The sequence below is a fragment of the Equus asinus genome, chromosome 30 (assembly GCF_041296235.1).
Source record: "Equus asinus isolate D_3611 breed Donkey chromosome 30, EquAss-T2T_v2, whole genome shotgun sequence".
Lineage (NCBI taxonomy): Eukaryota > Metazoa > Chordata > Mammalia > Perissodactyla > Equidae > Equus > Equus asinus.
Window position 1 is genome coordinate 4,713,181 of NC_091819.1, and position 19,228 is coordinate 4,732,408.

The 19,228-nt window shown below is 34.8% G+C and overlaps 1 protein-coding gene across 11 annotated transcripts in view; it reads left to right on the top strand.

Annotated features, from left to right (window-relative positions):
* Nucleotides 1-19,228, top strand: part of DENND1B (DENN domain containing 1B) — a 244,500-nt gene that overhangs the window by 70,671 nt on the left and 154,601 nt on the right. For all 11 annotated transcript variants that reach the window (XM_070501653.1, XM_044762634.2, XM_044762641.2 and 8 more), the window contains exon 3: nucleotides 6,849-6,892. In XM_070501653.1, the coding sequence (XP_070357754.1) occupies nucleotides 6,849-6,892 (44 nt within the window). The remainder of the gene's footprint in view (nucleotides 1-6,848; nucleotides 6,893-19,228) is intronic.

A 19,228-nucleotide genomic window follows, 5' to 3' on the forward strand; every position in this document is an offset into this window, starting at 1 on the left:
CTTCCTCAGCAAAAAAGAGGAGGACTGGCAGTAGTTAGCTCAGGGCTAATCTTCCTCAAAAAAAGCAATGAAAACAGTATGGTACTGGCATAAAAACAGACACATAGACCAATGGAACAGAATCCGGAGCCTAGAAATAAATCCACACATATATGGTCGACTAATATTTGACAAAGGAGCCAAGAATACTCAATGTGGAAAGGATAGTTTCTTCAATAAATGGTATTGGGAAAACTGGATATCCACATACAGATAAATGAAATTGGACTCTATCTTACACGAATCACAAAAGTTAACCTGAAATTGATTAAAGACTTAAGTGTAAGAACTGAAACCACAAAACTCCTAGAAGAAAACATAGGCTCCTTGATGGCAGTCTTACCAATGATTTTTTGGATAATGACACCAAAAGCACAAGCAACAAAAACAAAAATTGACAAGCTGGGACTACATCAAACTAAAAAGCTTCTGCACAGCAAAAGAAATAATCACGAAAATGAAAAGGCAACCTATAGAATGGGAGAAAATATTTGCAAAACCATATATCTGGTAAGGAGTTAATATCTAAAATATACAGGGAACTCATACAATAGCAAAAACACCAAATAATTCAATTTAAAAATGGGTAGAGGACTTGAATAGACGTTTTTCCAAAGAAGGCGTATTAGCCAACAGTGCATGAAAAGGTGCTCAACGTTGCTAATTGTCATGGAAATTCAAATAAAAATCATAGATATTATCTTATACCTGTTAAAATGGCTATTATAAGGACAAGAGAAAACAAATGCTGGCGAGGATATGGAGAAAAGGGAACCCTGGTTCACTGTTGGTGGGAATACACATTGGTACAGCTGCTATGAAAATCAATATGGAGGTTCCCCAGAAAATTAAAAATAGAATTATTATATGAGCCAGCAATCTCACTTCTGGGTATATATCTGAAGAAGATGAAATCACTGTCTCAAAGAGATATCTGCACTCCCATGTCCATTGTGGCATTATTTATGGTAGTCAAGATATGGAAACAACTGAGAAGTCCATCAGTGGATGAATAGATAAAGAAAATGTGGTACACACACACACACACACCCCCACCCCGTGGAATATTATTCAGCCATAAAAAAGGGATGTCTGGCCATTTGCAACAACGTGGATAGACCTCAAGGGCATTGTGCTAAGTGAGATAAGTCGGAGAAAGACAAATACTATATCATCTCAATCACATGTGGAATCTAAAGCCATTGAACTCTAAGAAGCAGAGAGTAGAATGGTGAATGGTAGGGGGAAATGGAGAAACGTTGGCCCAAGAGTACAAACACTCGGTTATGAGACGAATAATAAGTTCCAGGGATCTGATGTATAGCATGATGACTATGGTTAACAGTACTATATTGTGTATTGAATGTTGTTACAAGAGTAGAGCTTTAATGTTCTCACCCTAACAACGACAACGACAAATTAGTAATTATGTGAGGTAAAGGATGTGTTAACTAACCTTATTGTGGTAAACATTTCACTATATATATGTTTATCAAATCATCACATTGTACACCATAAACTTACACAATGTTACATATCAATTATATCTTAATAAAGCTAGAAAAATTATATTTTTAACTGTGGTTATCTAATTCCATGCTTTTCAATCTTTTTCACATGATAGCATATGTAGAAAATGATGTCTCTGTGGTATACTTTGGTAAACAGATGACACACTTCTTTCAGATCATTCTAGAGAGAGAGGGGAAGGCATGGGAGATAGGAGGAGAGCAGTGAAACTAATTTTGTATTTTTCAACATCTGCCTCTCATCACAGACAGAAGGCATTGTTATTCACAGGTATAAGACCAGAACTTCAGTTGCCTAATTTCATAATTACAGATGCTTCCATTTATTTATTTTACCTTATTTCTCAGGCCTACAATCTTCAGATATGTGTAGTAGTTTTTCTACTGAAAATATACCATTTTAAAATGTATGATGTGGTGTAACATTTAATAGTAATGGGTTTCACAGAACAAAATGACTTCTCTTTTTATTAGCTTTAGGTTAGCAATACGTATCCACAACCACTCTCCTGTTTAAATTCTTTTCCCATCATACATGACTGACAGAAACCTCAACCCTGACTGAAACTACCAATTATCTCTTGCACCCAGACTGTTGGATGTTGATGGGGAAATACCACATTGTTGCCATTAAACGCTAGGTTGGACCCCTGCCAAATTAAGTACTCAACAGTGCCTCAAACAGTTATTTCACACCTCCTCCCTGTGTCTCCAATAACTTCTCTCTCAGCAGAGAGCTTTGCTCTTACTACAAAGAAAATAATTAGCAATTTTTACAGAAAACTCTTATCTTTGCATCACAGAGTCTAAAATCTACTTGGATTTATATCTACTCTTTTAATTTTCCTATAACAGAGGAGGACATGCTCTAGCTTCTATCCAAGGCTCATCTCACTATCTTGATCAGGATCCTGCTTTTCCTGCTTTATTAGGGATATTGTACCCCTTATTTTCTGGCTCTCATGCTGGCTCATTAATTCCCATCAGCATTTAAACATGTTCAAGTCTGCGCTGATCTCAAGGGAAAAAAGAGCAAACATCTATCTAGCTTCGTCTCTCTCCTCCTACCTTTGTACAGTCATTATTAAATAAGTTGCCTCCATATGCAGTGCCCCGCTTTCTTCATACTCAATTCAGAATCATCTTAAATGCGCTTTCTACTTCCCATCCTTCCACTGAAGCTCATTTTACTGTGGCTGTATACTTTAAATATGGTTGTCATTCTTTAGTTGTCACCTTGTGTAATATTTTGCCACATTTGTTTGAGAATTTTTTAGATATGCCCTCTTCTCATGACTTTCATAACTGTACACACTCTATCTGTGTTCTTTGTACATTTCTAGTTGTTCTTTCTCTCTTGGTTTATGCCACCATCTGCTTTAGTGGCTTCCCGTGATACCTAGGATGCATTTTAAATTCTGTAGTCTGGTCCTGCCTCTCCAGCTTCATCCCTTGATGTTCTCTCTCTCCTACTCTACATTCTAGGTATATTACTTTTTTTTCGTTTCTAAAATGTCGTCTGCTTTTTTTAGCCTCAAAAACTTCATACATATTGTTTCTCTAGTCTGGAATATTCTTCCCTCCCCACTTTATAGCCCAAATCATTCTTTGCTTGTCTAACTTGTGTTAGTTAAGACGTACTTGCCCTCTGAAGTGCTTCAATGACTCTAATTTAGATTAGATTTCCTTATATTGCCCTGGAGCATCCTGTCCTTTCAGTAAAACACTCATTAAATTTTATTGCATTGTATGCTTAGAGGTCCTTCTTTCCTGTAGGTTGTAGAGACCCCATTTTAGTTCACTTTTATATCTGCACAGGTAAAAGAATAAAAATTATGCATTTTCTGTAGTGATTCTTGTTCATTTACATCCAAGAGACATCATCATTCCTTCGTTAGCAATATTTTTTGAAATTGTCAGGAAATTGAATTTTTAAGTTGAGTTCAAGTGTTCCTACAGGATACCTTGTTTAAAGCAATACTTTGCACAAAATCTAGATAGCTCTCTGACGCTTCTCTCCACGTATGCTGTAGGGCTTTGGAGGGTGGGGACTTTTCATGTTTTTCTAGCACTACATAGGTTTTTGAATGAAATAAATTGAACTTAAGTTAGATACAACAGAGAAATGTATTGATTATGGAAGTTATCTAAAATAGCTGCTCCTTAGATCTTAACTAAAAAAGTTCTAGTCTCTGACATTAACTAGCCTTATGACTAAGACAAACTCCTCATTGTTTTGGCCTCACTGTCCTCTTTCATTAAATTTTGATTCTACAACACAGGTAAATAAGCACTGAAAGCTATAATCAAGAAAACTACTTACTAATGTTATATATTCTACCTGTTCAAAAGTATATAGTCTCTGAACTGTGGTTTTACAGATGCATAATTTTAAAGATATTTATCTATGAATTCCACAGAATTAAGTACATTTATTCATTTATTCAAATTGGAAAGTTTTACTTGCATTTTTTTAATAGTGTAGTTAAATCACACTAGTATTTTAAGTTATTTTATTTTTGTTTTCAATTAAGGGCCAGAAAATGTGAAAGATCTTATTGTAAAGGAAATAAAATATTACTGAATTTATCTCTTTACATTTTAAAAAAGCCTTAGTCATGAATTTGGAATACTTGTGATGGTGATGTAAAAATAATACTTTAAATATTCACTTCCAAATTTACTGATTTAATAAAATTTTGTATATTTTTCTTATACACTGTGACATTATCTCATTAAAATAAAAGATGAACTATATTTATGTAAAAGTCAAGTTATCTATTCTCCCTTTTATATTTATTTGATTTCTAGATAGTTGGTGGCAAAGTTTCTTTTTAAATTAAGATATGGAATGTCCTTTGAGTTACTAGTAGACATGAGAAAGAAGAGAAACACAGTGCATATCAGCCATCACTGACAGCGATGATTCCTGCCAGCGGTTCTCATCCTTTCATCCATAAAATCTGCATAAAATTGATCTAACATTGCTAGATCAGATCTGGTATTTGGAAAGTAATCCTCAGCGAACAGAAAATTCAGTCTTTGTGCATAAATTTGTGGAATCCCATTATTATTAGTTTTTTCAGAGCCCTTTGGTTTCTTCCTTTGCAGTACTTGTGGAAAGTTGCCACAAAGATGTGTCAGATGTGGCGTAAACCTAACAACATAGGCAGTAGCTAAGTTAATCCATTTCAAAATATGGATGCACATGATTATAATAAAGTTTTCAGTGCTAAAGTGTAAAATGTATTTAATGAAAAGAAAAGAAATAGGATATTTTCCACTAAGTGATTAAACAAATAGATGCTATTTTCCTGTATTCACCTGTGCATTCTCTGTGAAAGAACAGATGATGCAGCAAAAACACTGTCCAGGAGGGGATGAGCAGGAGCCAGGTGGGGCAGACTTAGGTAAATGCTGCAACAGTGGGCGCAGCCTGTTAGGGCCAGGTACATGTCCTGCTGTTAAGACGTAAGTGGAAGAAGTTTGTCACACACATTTTCTCCAACAGTAACTATAAAATTGAGGATGTTGAAAAGGGTTATTTTAAGTATTCCCATTGAAACTGTTTAACTCCATTAGTTATAAGAAAGGACTGTTCTACGTTTTCTGCCTGATTGTTTTTATGAGCATTAGTTATTGTATTAATTTATCAAGATAACTTTTGTTTAATGCTTCATGAAGACTCCTTCATACACTTTTGTTTTATGAGATCCAAATCTTAATAACTTCTACTTTGGTAAGATTGCTACATAAAGACACACACACACGTCTATATTTTTTCCAACATAGTCTTCCACACGACATTAATGTCTGAGTATTTGTAGATGATCTGTAATAGGCGTAACATTTGTTTTAGAAATGTATACATGTTATTTTACATGAGGGCAAAATCATTTAGTATTACTGTCATAAATTTGTAATGCAGTATTCTTATATAAGATGTTTTAAATGATTTCTTATTTATATTAATTTATATAGAAACTTTTTATTCTTTAATAAATAAAAAGGTTAATTGAAGAAAGCATGCTTTCTTTTCTTTTTAAGTTAAAATGTTTGAAAAAAATTCTTTTGAACTTAAGTAACACAGCCAGAGGAGCCAGCTCATGCTAAAAATGTTGGTTGGTAAGTATTGAGTTTTGGCATTAAACACTTGAGATTATACATCCTTGGACTGTATTTTTAAAAAAGCCGTATGGAATAGTGGATATAATGGAATAGAGCTGTAGCTTTTTACTGACTGGGTATATACAGTGGTATCCTTGATTCACCAAGTTCTTTCACTTGGAGTGGAATCCAAATCCTGTCGTATCAGTGGTACATGTTACTTATGTTATCTTGGGCTTTCAAAACCTTTTTCAGAAGTAGTATTGTGCTCTATCCTTTTTAAAGCATATTTACCATATTCAGAAGTTTATTTTTGACAGAATTACAAAATAGGTACACCACCAAAATATTTATTAGTACTAATTAAAAAGACTTCTTTTTATTAGGTAGAAGAGACATTTTGTGAGAAATAATGAAAATGAAAATCCAATGTGAATATTTATAAAACTGATTTATATATATAAATGACTAGATATGTTAGAAAAATTTCTCTGAAATGCCCTGCAAACATCAATTATATTTTAACTAAGCTTGCTTCCTTATACTTACCAACTTATCCATTATTTTTAAAAATGCTTTACAGAGTTGCAAATATGGGATTTCAAAACTGAATTTTGATGTACACCTGAAACTAACATAATATTGTGTGTCAACTAGACTTCAATTAAAAAAATGTTGAAAAAACCCTGAACTTTGATATAAAGCAAACATTATTACGGTTCTTATAAATTTTTATTTAGCATTTTAAATGGAAATTTAAGGTGATATATTTTGGTCTAGTCTCTGAAGGCTACAATGTATTTGATTACCTATTTACCACATTTATATTTTTCTTTTCAAATTAAAATTGGTATGTAAAGTATAGTTAAATCTGAAAATTTGTATTTCAAAATCTTAAAATCTAAAGTATATAAATAAAAAAGTAAGTTGCTAAAAGAAATAATGACTTTTAATAATCTGACCAGGTTATTTTATTTGTTCCTGTTTCGAAGGCTATTAAAACTCTTAAAAGTTCAAAGTATTTAATTTTGAACCTCATCAACTGTAAATATTTAAAAAGAATTAATAATTATAAAAACATAAGTTTGACAATTTTAGGAGTATCTTAACAAGACAATTGCTTGAAATGTGTTTGTTAGCCTCTGTTTAATGCTATGTGTCAATTATTTACAGATCCGGTGGTATTGTGGAAATTCCCAGAGGACTTTGGAGACCAGGTTGGAACCACATAATTTTTAAAAAACATTTAAAATTGGAGTATTATCATTATTTCTTCTGTTACTGCTACTACTGCTACTACACATGAATTGCTATAATTATTTTCTCATGATGACTATGAGAAAAAAAAAGCCATGTGTGCAGAATATATATGGGAAGAATCTTTTAAAGTGATTAAGAGGTTGGGTGATGAAGAAGCTCTTATATTGAAACTAATGAGAACCGAATGTTTACAGTTTCTGTATATTTTTGCACTCTTTTAATTTAGCTATGGAGTATATATTTGGAAACATTTAAAAATTTCCTCATCAGAAAATCTTGACAATACTAAATGTTGTTGATACCCTCTGATTATTTCTGTTTACTTAGAAGTAATAGTAACTGATGTAAATAAGTTGTTACAGTAATATCTGAATCATTTACATATATAAGTTGAATTGACAGTATTTTCTTATTTTTAAATAATTCTTATCTATAGCTTTATTTTATTAAAAGAAAATGAGAGACTTCAGGATGAATTTATTTCGTTTTTATTTTAAATTATGGTTTTCTATAGTGCCTTAAGTATTTAGTATGAACAAAATGATGAATTATTTTGACATTATATATGTAAATAGAAAAATCTTTAAAAACTTGTATTATAAATTTATCATTTTGAAATAAATTATATAATATATGATACCAATATAAATTTAAATTTTGATAGAAATAAGCACTTTTTCTGAAAATCTATGAACAGGTTCTTTTTTCTTTTGTTTGTAAAGAAATGAGATAAAATAATCTTGTCACTGTTAAAATGCTAAAATTGTAATACAAATTTGACCATAATTTAAGTTCACTTATATGATTCTCATAATTGTCATAATTTCCAAAAATGAAAGCAGAGAAAAGTATTCATTAGAGCAGTTCATTCAGAAATAAGTATACAGATATGTGATTTTTGATATATGTGGAAGAAAAATTTTCTACATGTGAAAATCAATATAGAAGACTAGGAAAGTACACTGAAAAGGTCAGTTAAGTGGACATGTGAAATATTAATTAGAGCTAGTGTAATTCTTGACTGTTGTTTCATATAAAAAGAAAGTATGCACTCTTAGTTTGTTTTTAGCTCTTTAGAGAAAGAACAGATTTATAAACATCTTAAGTATATAAAAGAAGTCCCTACAATGAAGACATCATTTGGAAATATGAAGCTTAATTGGGTTTGTTCCCAAGTAATGTGTAGTTAGGTTGGAACCTTACTGACTCATTTTACCATTCTAAAATACTGTTCTCTTGGTCTTCTCAATTCTTTCTTGTCTGCTGATCCACAAACAAACGTCTTGTCCAGGACTTTTTTTTTTTTTTTTTCAGTTTCTACCTCTTAAACTGCCCTTGAGAATTCCTAGGGGATCTGAAGACTCCTAACTTTGGGTTCATATAAGGGTGATATTGTGCTTGTCAAGTTCAGCTACAGTAAATTTTTCAGTGAAACCAACTGTTGCTGTTCTTTGTGACTGATTGGTCACAAACTAGTGATTGGAATCTTTTAGTTGGGGCTGAATTGTTCTGTTTCCCGAATTCGTGAGGTCAATGGAACATTAATAAGCCCTCACATACTTAGTAAAATACAAAAGCAAGTAACCATGTGATGGGGATGAACATTCATAACCCACAACGAGGATTCCAGTTCATAGCAATTCTTACAGACTTTTTGAAGGTTAGAGCTGAAAGGAGCTTTAGATACGGTGTTGTTTAACTATTCCACTTTATATCCAAAGAAACCAAACTTTATATGGGAATCTAGCCTAAGGCCTTGAAGAATGATTTTTTTTATATGCTAATTGGTGAATATTTTGAATACTACAGATGACTCAAGTACTCTGTGTATATTTCTCATCCTTTTTACCTTTTACTGCTATCCTATATGATCTGCTTCTTCCTAACCAGCATTTTCACTGGGTCTGAAACTGCTGCGGTAAATGATAATTCTTAAAGAGCTCTTTATTTAGCTCTTACCATGTACTGGGCACCACACTAGGAACTTTATGTGCGTACTTCATTTTATTTGCAGGTCTTCCCAGCGCTGCTAGGAAATGTTGTTGTCTTTGAACTTAAGTAAGGCTTAAATAAGCAACTTGCCAGATATCACACTGCTTATAAGAGGCATAAGCTTATAAGAGCTAAGATTTGAAGGCAAGTTTGTCTAATTCAACAGCATGTCCTCTGAACAATTAAGCTATATTGTTCTTTCTGCTTGGAATGCTGACCCAAACCCTAATTATTTTAGATCTTATTAAAAAAGTTTATCATAGCAGTTTTTTTCCTCAGTATCTTTATAATTTGAAAGCAGTGTGTTATTTAATCCAGAGAAATAACATCAATCCATTACCCCTTTGGTTCTGCCACATGGGGTCGTTGGTCCATCATAGACACTGGCTTGTTACATGCTTCTTTGAACGTGTTTTCCTTCTTTTGGCAGTAGAAGAACCCAAGGGATAACCCAAATGACATTTCAGGAGTTGTAATCAGATTTTTTTTTTTGCCACAGTGGAGAAATTTGTATAGGGAAGTAGGAGATGAAACTGCAAATGTGTATGGGGCTGGATTTTGGCAAAAGTTAAAGGTCTTGCTAAAGAAGTAGACCTTCAAATGAATTTGTGGAGCGTATGATTTAGCAAAGTAAGTATGTTAGGAAGATTAATCTGGAGCAGGTTTCGGTATAGGCTGGTTGTGGGAGAAACGAGGCAAGGATGTTAGTTGGTGAGTGTAGTAGTTCAGCTGAGGAGTAAGAAGGATCTGAAAGAGTTGATTACATTGGGAGTGAAAAAGAAGATGATTGTAAGTGGGGGAGGGATTGCATCCAGAGGTGTTTTTGGGGGGATAGAGTGGAGAACAGTAATGAAGAGAGGATGTTTGATTTTTGTCACTTCAGGAAATGTTGAGTTATCTTCCATGCAAGTGATGGGAGGGACTTTGGGGATTTGAGAAGAATGGAGAATGTTCACAACCTAAGGAAATACAAAGGTGTGAATGAGCTTGAACATTGCCAAACAAATTTAGTTGATGTCACGGTTATGTTTTGCATGTATGTTGAGGGCTGTGGCTGAGAAGATGAATGCAGAACAATCTTCTATCCATGCCACCACTGTTTGCCATACCTCATCTGAACATTTGTGTGAGGCTCACTACTTCTGTATAAATGAGTGCTTTTGTTTCTTTTTGCTGCTGTCAAGGTAATCCTTTGATTGCCCTTATTTCCCTATCGTTCACATTTATACTTCATGGCTTGAGGCTGTTTTTCAGAAAACTTAATTTTTTTCTCCTCTCTGCTTGTCATTTTCATGGTTCACTTGTCTATAGCCTTGCTGCTTGCATGTACTGTTGGCCTCTTTGAGCCGATGTTTGTGTTTTTGGAGTGAGAGGAGTCGGTCTTGGTGAGATAAATACATTTTTAGAGAGGGATCAAAAATAAAATCTTACAAATGCTGGACTCAGACAGATTTGTGTGTGAATCTTGGCTCTGTATTTAAGGACTGTGTGAAGTGTTGCTTTGGGCAAGGGACTTAATCTCTCTTAAGTCCTCATTGGCAAAATGGGGCTGATTTCACTGATTTGACGAAATTATAAGAATGCAATGATCTGAAGTCTGTAAAGCACTCAGCAATGTGCCTGGCAGTAGAAAACACTCCATAAGTGTGAACCAATCATTTTATTATTATAGTGCAAGGCCATGGGTGTTTATTAATGATGAGGACCAGATAAAACTGCTTTATGTCGAGTATCATTTTTTTTTAGAGTATCATTTTTATAGTTGGATACAAAGTTTGAGAATTATACTGCTTTATAGACTTTCAGAAAGATTTATAATTTAATAGCATAGGAGATACTAATGTAAAAATTCTGTTCTAATATTTGTGTTTTGACTTTCTTAATTTGTTTCTGTGCCATTAGTGGATGACTACAGTGGATTTATACTGTTTAATTGACAAACCTTTGTTAAAACTTTTAGTTAGTTATTTTTCATGAAAATCTCAAGTTGTGTTTAAGTTTCTTTTTTTCAGGATGGCTCCCAATCTTTTAGTAATGGCCAAGACATCAGAAATTATGAAAACTATTTGCTCAGGTTTTAGGTAGGAATAATAAGATTATGAAGAACCGGCCCCAGGTCACACTTCTAACTCTTCAGTCTCGCAGTTCTTTTCCTGTTTTCACACAAACTACAGGCCTTTCATGCTTTTGGGCCATTTCATATGCCTCAGATGCCCTTTTCCCATTTTTCTGATGTACTTCCTTCATAATGCGATTGAAATGTTTTATCTGCTGTGATATATTGAGGCATTCATCTTTTTGTGTTCCATACTCTTTTTTGTATTACTGTGTCTACTGCATTCCCTGACATAGAGTAGTTGTTCTGGTGTCTTATTTCAATGAACAATCCCATGTAAGCTTCTTTCCCAAGCCAGGGTCTTTATATGTTTATTTTTGACTTATCTTTCCCCCTCTCAACTGCTGTAACCAAACTGGCATCAAATCCTATCGTTTGTGCCTCTTTTATATCTTGTAAATCTGTCTGTTTCTCTTTGTTTCTAGAGTCCTTCCTTTTTTTTTTTTAAGATTGGCACCTGAGCTAACATCTCTTGCCAATCTTCTTTTTCTTTTTCTCCCCAAAGCCCCCCAGTACATAGTTGTATATTCTAGTTGTAGGTCCTTCTGGTTGTGCTATGTGGGACGCTTCCTCAGCATGGCCTGATGAATGGTGCCATGTCCATGCCCAGGATTCAAACTGGCGAAACTCTGGGCTGCCAAAGCTGAGCATGCGAACTTAACCACTCAGCTACGGGGCCAGCCCCATAGCATCCTTTCCTTAATTCACATCTTCCTAAGTCTTCTTTTCATGTCTATCTTTTACCTATTTATTCTCCACAGTGTGGCTAGAATGATCTGAAAGACAATGGAATGGTCTCCCTAAATGACAAATACTGCTACTAAAATCCCTACTACCACTGGTTCCTTACAATGTGCTAGGCATTCTTCTAAGTACTTTACCTGAATTAGCCCATTTAATCCTCATGAAACCCCTGTGAGCTAAGGGACTACTATAATTCCCATTTTACAGATGAAGAAACAGAACTGCAGAGTACTTAATTTACATGGCAGAAGTCACTCAACCAGTAAGTAGCAGAGCCATTATTCCAAGCCGGGTAGTGTGACTCCAGAGCCCCAAGTCCTAAAGACTTACTTAAACTCAATACTCCCCATTGACACCTTCAAGATAAAATCAACTTGCTTAACATTATCAAGTCCCTTGTTTCAAGTCCTTTGTTTGCATCTTGAACTTCATATTTCTGTATCTCCCTTTCCTTTCTCTCTTAAAAAAATGGCCTGTATGTCATAGTAAATCTGTTTCCCTTATGTGCCATTCATATACATTCTCTCTCTGATCATAGGGGTCTTTCTGTGTGAAATGCTAGTGTCCTATGTGTACTCTCTTTTGCCTACCTTTCTGGTCTTGGCTTAGAGCTCATTTCCTCCAAGAAGCCATTTTATGTCACAGGTCTGGATTGAATGTATCTCCTAGAGTTTCCCCAGCATTTTATGTTTCCCATGTTACAGCACTTATTAGATCTGTCATCTCTTCACTTTCTGTTTACCCCATTAGATTAAATGTCTCTGAGACTAGTATTAAACAATAGTTTTTTTAAAAAAAGATATAGTCACAAATTTAATACAAATACAAGATTTTATTTTTGTTGAAGTTTCTTTTTAACTTATTAACTGATGAGGGTACCAGTAAAATGTTACAGCCTATTCAAAGGAGAGTTGAAAGTATCCCAGTTTTATGTAGATAAATCAGGAATGCTGTGATAAACTTACAAATAGATATAAAAGTGGCTGTTTTACATGGAGGGTGAGAGAGGAGGGAAATCAGTTGCCCCTCCATCAGACATGTCTGTGGACAAATAGCATTTGCATTGCTGTGGTTTATCTACAGTTTACAGAGCTGTAAAATAGCTTAAAGACAATAAAAGGCGCAGATCTTGAGAAGAGTGTGTTGGACAATGACTTGTTTTCCATTGAAGGCAACCAATAATCTTTTGGTCCATTTCAGTCTTTCACCGTTTTTCCCTATATAGTCTTTCTCTCCCTCTTGCAAGCATAATAATATCAAAGAAAGATTATTCTAGAGAACAAAATAAGACAAGTCCCATTAAGTTTGGCCTGATTATTTACATAGGTGCAGCAAGAGTGTTAATTTAGCCCTTAAGTTTCCATGAATTTACTTTACATATCAAAAGCCATGCAGTGTAGACAATTGTGATGTCTACAAAATTAACTGCTTTCTGGAAATATTCATAAGGAATGTCAGATTGGACTTTTAAAAGCCCCTGTTATTTGCTATCCCAAAGCTAGGATACCAAGTCCAAGAAAATATCTTTCCCAGATTTCACATGTACTACCTATAACTTTGGTAAGCTCTCCTCAAGGTCCACAAAATTTGCTAAGGTTCCTGGTCTGTGAGGAAGGGACCTTCTTTAACACCTGTAAGGCTGGACACTGTCAGCCAGGTGTCCGGCTGATTTTCCTGGGAGAGCTTTGTAGGCTTCATAAGAATAGCTAAGCTTTGTTCCTTTAAAGTGCTTTGATGTTGCTGGTTAAACAAGCATCTTTCCCAAATATGACACTTTAAGTAAGGCCTTCGTTGTGTAATCAATTTTTTCCAGTTATATCCTGTTAAAATGTGAGAGATTTTTATTGAACTTACGTGAATAACAATATTGCCATGAAAAGTAAAGAGACTTTGCTGAATTCGAGGAGGGAGGAATCAGTGAGAATCAGATATAATTTGAAAATTACATTTCAGTTTACAGAAGCAGAAATTGTTGTGGGTTAAAGACAGCTTATGAAGAGGAGAGAGGGCTTCATTATATGTCCAGAAAATAGAACATTAAAATAGCGTCAACAATATTTCAAACAATAAAATTTCCCTCATTAATTTATTCAATAAATTGCAATTAGTTATTGTTCTGCTAGATCTTGGCTTAAGAGTTTCATGAAACTTTCTGCTTCTTGACTAAAAAGAGTTGACAATCCTGACTCAGTCTGCTTGAATGGCCTAAAAGTTGTCTCAGTGATGTCAGTTCAAAGCCTATACCCAAGAGTCTATTCTTTGAAGTGTCAGTAGTTTGAAATACCTGATCCAACCCCTTTTTACAAGGCCCTGAGACTGACCTACTTTGTTGAAACAAAAACTCTGTCCTGTAGCTTATACCAGAGCCTTCAGGCAAGTATCAGAAACAAACTAGAACAAACTAAGCTATCTGTAGATGACAGAGACTTAATGACTATTGTTAATTTATTTTGATAATTTTCAAATGTGAAAGATCTGGTGACGGTTCAAAATAAAAATAAAGTATAGAAAACGAAATCTGGTTTCTGTTGTATGAAAAATGAAGACAATAAAGCCATTCAAAAAAAGTTTTAGACAAAATATCTCTAAGAACAATGAGTAAGCCTGTTTTTCAAGGAGTCAGAGTTATATCTGACTTAAAAAAATGGGTGAACAAAATTTGTATAGGAAAAATTTTGAGATATAATATACAATAATCCTGAGACATAATATAGCAAGAATATACCAAGAGTATCAAATAGGGACATTTAGTGTGTCTGGAATATGGCCTTTGTTGTTAGTGCTGGTGAGTGGCTTCCGACTCCTAATGATCCTGTGGACAGCAGAACGGAACCCTGCCCGGTCTTTCTGAGCCATCCTCTCACTTCCGGTGCTCTGTCAGACAGTGCTCCACTGCTATTCACAGGGTTTTCATGGCCAAGTCTTTGGAAGTGGGTACCAGATCCTTCTTCCAAGTCTGTCTGAATCTGGAAGCTCTGCTGAAACCTGTCCACCATGGGTGACCCTGCGGGTATTTGAAATGCAGCTGGCAGAACTTTCATCATCACAGCACAGCCACACACCGTCCTCAAAGGATGACAGCTGACAGACGGGTGATATGGTTCTCGGACCAGCACACATACCTAGGCTGTGGTGGTGAGAGCATGGGGTCTTATCCACCAGACCACTAGGGCTGGTGGAGTAGGATCCAGACAAATATATTTTTGTTAAACCTCATGGGTAAGTCTCATGTATATACCCAGATGAGAACCACTGGCCTAGAAGATGCCAGAGATTTAAAATAAAGAAGTAAGGTTATGGCCAAATAAACATTTAAAATAACTAGCGTATTATATTAATATTGCCTGCTATCACCTGGCAAAGCGCTACCGGGACTCTGATAAGTATGGGAAAACTCAAAACTTTTTCACAAGAGTTTTGATCATTGTTTTCCTAGAGAGTAAAACATATTATGGATAGCAAGGACGTTGGCATATCTATAGAAATATCCCATAAAACATGTGCTTTCTGAAATATTCATATCATAAAGTTTACGTACACAGATTTAACCTAGGCCAGGCTGAACATCTTTTCTGACTTGCCAGCTTTTTGTATGCAACTCTTATAATAACATATCAAACAAACCAAATTATTTCTAGCAACTCATTTTACAAAAGAACATGTCTCTCTGATTTTCAGGGATCCTCTAAGAAATTTCCGAGATAGTTTTGGTTATAAAACATATCCTGGAAGTTTTTGATTTTTTTCTGTATTCATAGTCTGAGTTTGGGAAGGCAACATTGCAAAAGCCGTTAGAAGATTTGGGTGTTTGATTATGATGGGATTCATAGGTGCCTAGGAAGCAGCACTTGGTCATCTGTTTAATCAGAGTGACAATATAATACTTAAAAGTAAATATAAACAGTACCACAATTGAATAGTTCTTTCATAAATGAGGAACTTTAGTGCTTTTTTCCTCCCTTAAATAATAAAAGACACTGAATTCTGTTAAGATAGAATTTTAGCTCTCTAGGAGGCACTCAGAGGTAAGAATAACCTTTCGTGTTGTAGACAAAGACATGAATCAGTAATGCAAGGAAGCAAGCCCATCAAAATTGAGTGAGCTTTAAAGGTTTTCATAGCTTCTTCTCAGAGTCAGGTGTTATCAAATAAGACAGATAAAAGTCACATTTTAAGTTTTATTTCATTGTGCTCTCTCATAGTCAAGAACAAACTGACACTTTGAGACATATGTCAGAGATCTGCAGGGTCAAACTAATTTCATCATTGTCATCACCATCATGTTTATGTTATGTGTGTTAACATGCAGTGCCTCCATGATTCTTATCATCAAATGAATTCATTTATCTTTAGAAACTTTATCCATTTTAATATTTAATACAGAAATTTTGTTAGTTCTTACATAAACAATGGTTCTTCACCGTCCTCAAGTTTCAAGAATATAGCAGTAAAAAAACCCAGGAATCACTCTTTTAGGACAAAACTATGAAAGCAAAAGCATATACATGGTTGTTTTTATCTGACACTATTGTCCCTAGTGTGGTCTTAACCACCAATATTAATTGTAACTTTTAAATTAAGTAGCTAACTTAACTAACAGAGAAAGGAAAAAAAAAACCCCTGGGGGGCTAGATAACTGAGAACTTTCTGTCGTGCACAAGCATTTTAACAGACTACCAGACCTCATGAATGCGCATAATATGGCTTTCTAAACCCACACATCCCATTTACATCTTTGTGAAGTGAGGGAAGTGAACATGTTTGTTAGCATGACCCAAAAGTACAGCCTTTTCATAGCATACAGAAATAAGAAGTATATAGACTTAAATTATGCTTAGTAATCAATGTTTTAGTATTCTGTCTTAGAAATTATCTAGATTTCCAATGATTATACATTAATTCAATTTGATATCAGTTTAATATTTTGGTTTCCTAAAGATTTGGGAAATCATGTTTTTTATAACCTTAAACATTATGTCTCGTTACCTGATTTGTTCCATAAACTCGGATAAGTTTAGGAAAAACAAACCTAAGTGAAATAAATATATGCTTGTATTATACTTAACATTGATAAATCAGAGAAACGTGAATTATGAGAAATTATGTGAATTTGAATTCTCTAAGAATTTTTTGAAATCTAGCCCATTTGAAATATTAGAAACTCAATTTCCTTATTTTATAGGACTTTTAAGAATATTCAGTTTATGTACATTTCTCTCTATAAGCCAGTCAGAACAGTTTATTTAAAAAACTTTTTTTAAAGAGTTTAATTTTTAGAGCAGTTTAAGGTTCACAGCAAAATTGAGAGGAATATACAGAGATTGCTCATATACCCCTGATCCCACACATGCATGGCTTCCCCCATTATCAGCATCACTTACCAGAATGGTGCATTCTTTACCAAGGATGAACCTACACTGACATATCGCAATCACCCAAAGGCCATAGTTTACCTTAGGGTTCACTCGTGTGTTGTGCCTTCTATGGGTTTGGATAAATGTATAATGACATATATGCATCATTATAGTATCATACAGATATTTCTACTGCCCTAAAAATTCTCTGTGCCCTGCCTGTTCATCCCTCCCTGCCATCCCCACCCCTAGCAACCACTCATTTTTTTATTGTCTCCATAGTTTTGCCTTTTCCAGAATGTCATATACTTGGAATCATACAGTATGTCGCGTTTTCAGATTGGCTTCTTTCACTTAGTAATGTGCATTTAAAGTTCCTCCATGTCTTTTCATAGCTTGATAACTCATTTCTTTTTAGTACTGAATAATATTCCATTGTCTGGATGTGCCACAGTTCATTTATCTATTCGCCTACTGAAGGACATCTTGGTTGCCGCCAAGTTGGCAGTTATGAATAAAGCTGCTATAAACATCCATGTGCAGGAGTTTTTTTAATTTGTGAGACTTTACAATGTAGTTCATTGATACTTTCCAGGAATACCCCATTTCACACTAAGTCAGGACAAAGGCCTTTCTGAATTATAGACATACAAACTCAACAGACACCAAAAATTTTGGTGATATTTTTAGATATACTGTATACAGTGAACAGATAATATAGATATGTAGCAAGTTGAAAGGTAAGTTGTTAAAAATAATGGTAGGGGATTGGGTCAGTGGTGCAGCAGTTAAGTTTGCACGTTCCGCTTCGGTGGCCCCGGGTTTGGATCCTCGGTGCGGACATGGCACTGCATGGCAAACCATGGTGTGGTAGGCATCCCACGTGTAAAGTAGAGGAAGATGGGCATGGATGTTAGCTCAGGGCCAGCCTTCCTCAGCAAAAAGAGGTGGATTGGCAGCAGTTAGCTCAGGGCTAATCTTCCTCAAAGAAAAAAAAAGTAATGCTATATTTTGCAAGACCTTTTTAGTTTTGTTTTCGCTTGTTACTCTAGTGATATTAGAGATTAAAAATTTCACCAAATATTGAACAGATGAACTTTGCCTAGGCAATTAGCATGTAGCTAAAGTTGTCTTAAGATTATTCATAGAATATTCTTTTGCAAGTTGCTGGTCTGCAACATAAGGCTATAAACAAAAAGCCATGTGATCCTTGCCTTTCAAGAGTCTTATTAGGAGAAAGAAGATTGGACTTGGAATCAGAAGTGAACTGCAGTTGTTTTTACTTCTAACTTGAGTGTCTGACTTTAAGAAAATCACTTTTTCCTCTCTGAATTTCAATTTTCTCCTCTTTAAATAGAAGATGCAGGAGCAAATGGTTCCTTATTGTTTTTACAGTATTTGCATCTACATGTAATTCCAACAGAAGGCCAAGTGTAGTAAGTGCCATGAAAGTTACTAATAATGTAAAGTGGATGTTCTGGGAGGAAGACGTCATACATTTAAACGTGCTAAGAGGTAAGCGGTTAGTGAGGAAGAAGAGATAGTAGGTTTATAGTAATTTTCCTGATGGTGGCAATATTTAGTGTACTTTTGGTAGCTTCTAGGATTAAAAGGTTTGAGGAGGGAACACCATGTTTATATAGAATATCAGGAAACCACTTTAAAAGGAAAGATTGAAGATAGAATCTAGAAGTTCATTTTTTTTTTCCTTTTAAGATTGGCTCAGAGCTAACATCTGTTGCCAATATATATATATTTTTTTACTTCTTCTTTCCAATGTCCCCCAGTACATAGTTGTATATATTCTAGTTCTAGGTCCTTCTGGTTCTAGTATGTGGGATGCTGCCTCAGCATGGCTTAGTGAGCAGTGATAGGTCTGCACCCAGGATCCGAGCTGGTAAAATCCTAGGCCGCCAAAGCGGAGTGTATGAATCCAGTCACTCGGCCACGGGGCCAGCCTCCAAGAAGTTGATAATTTATATAACAAGAATGAGCAGAGATGGCAAGATGAAAAATATTACCTAAGTACCCACTATGCATTATTTTTTCTAATACTAGATGAGTAAAGATAAATATAAAACATTTCC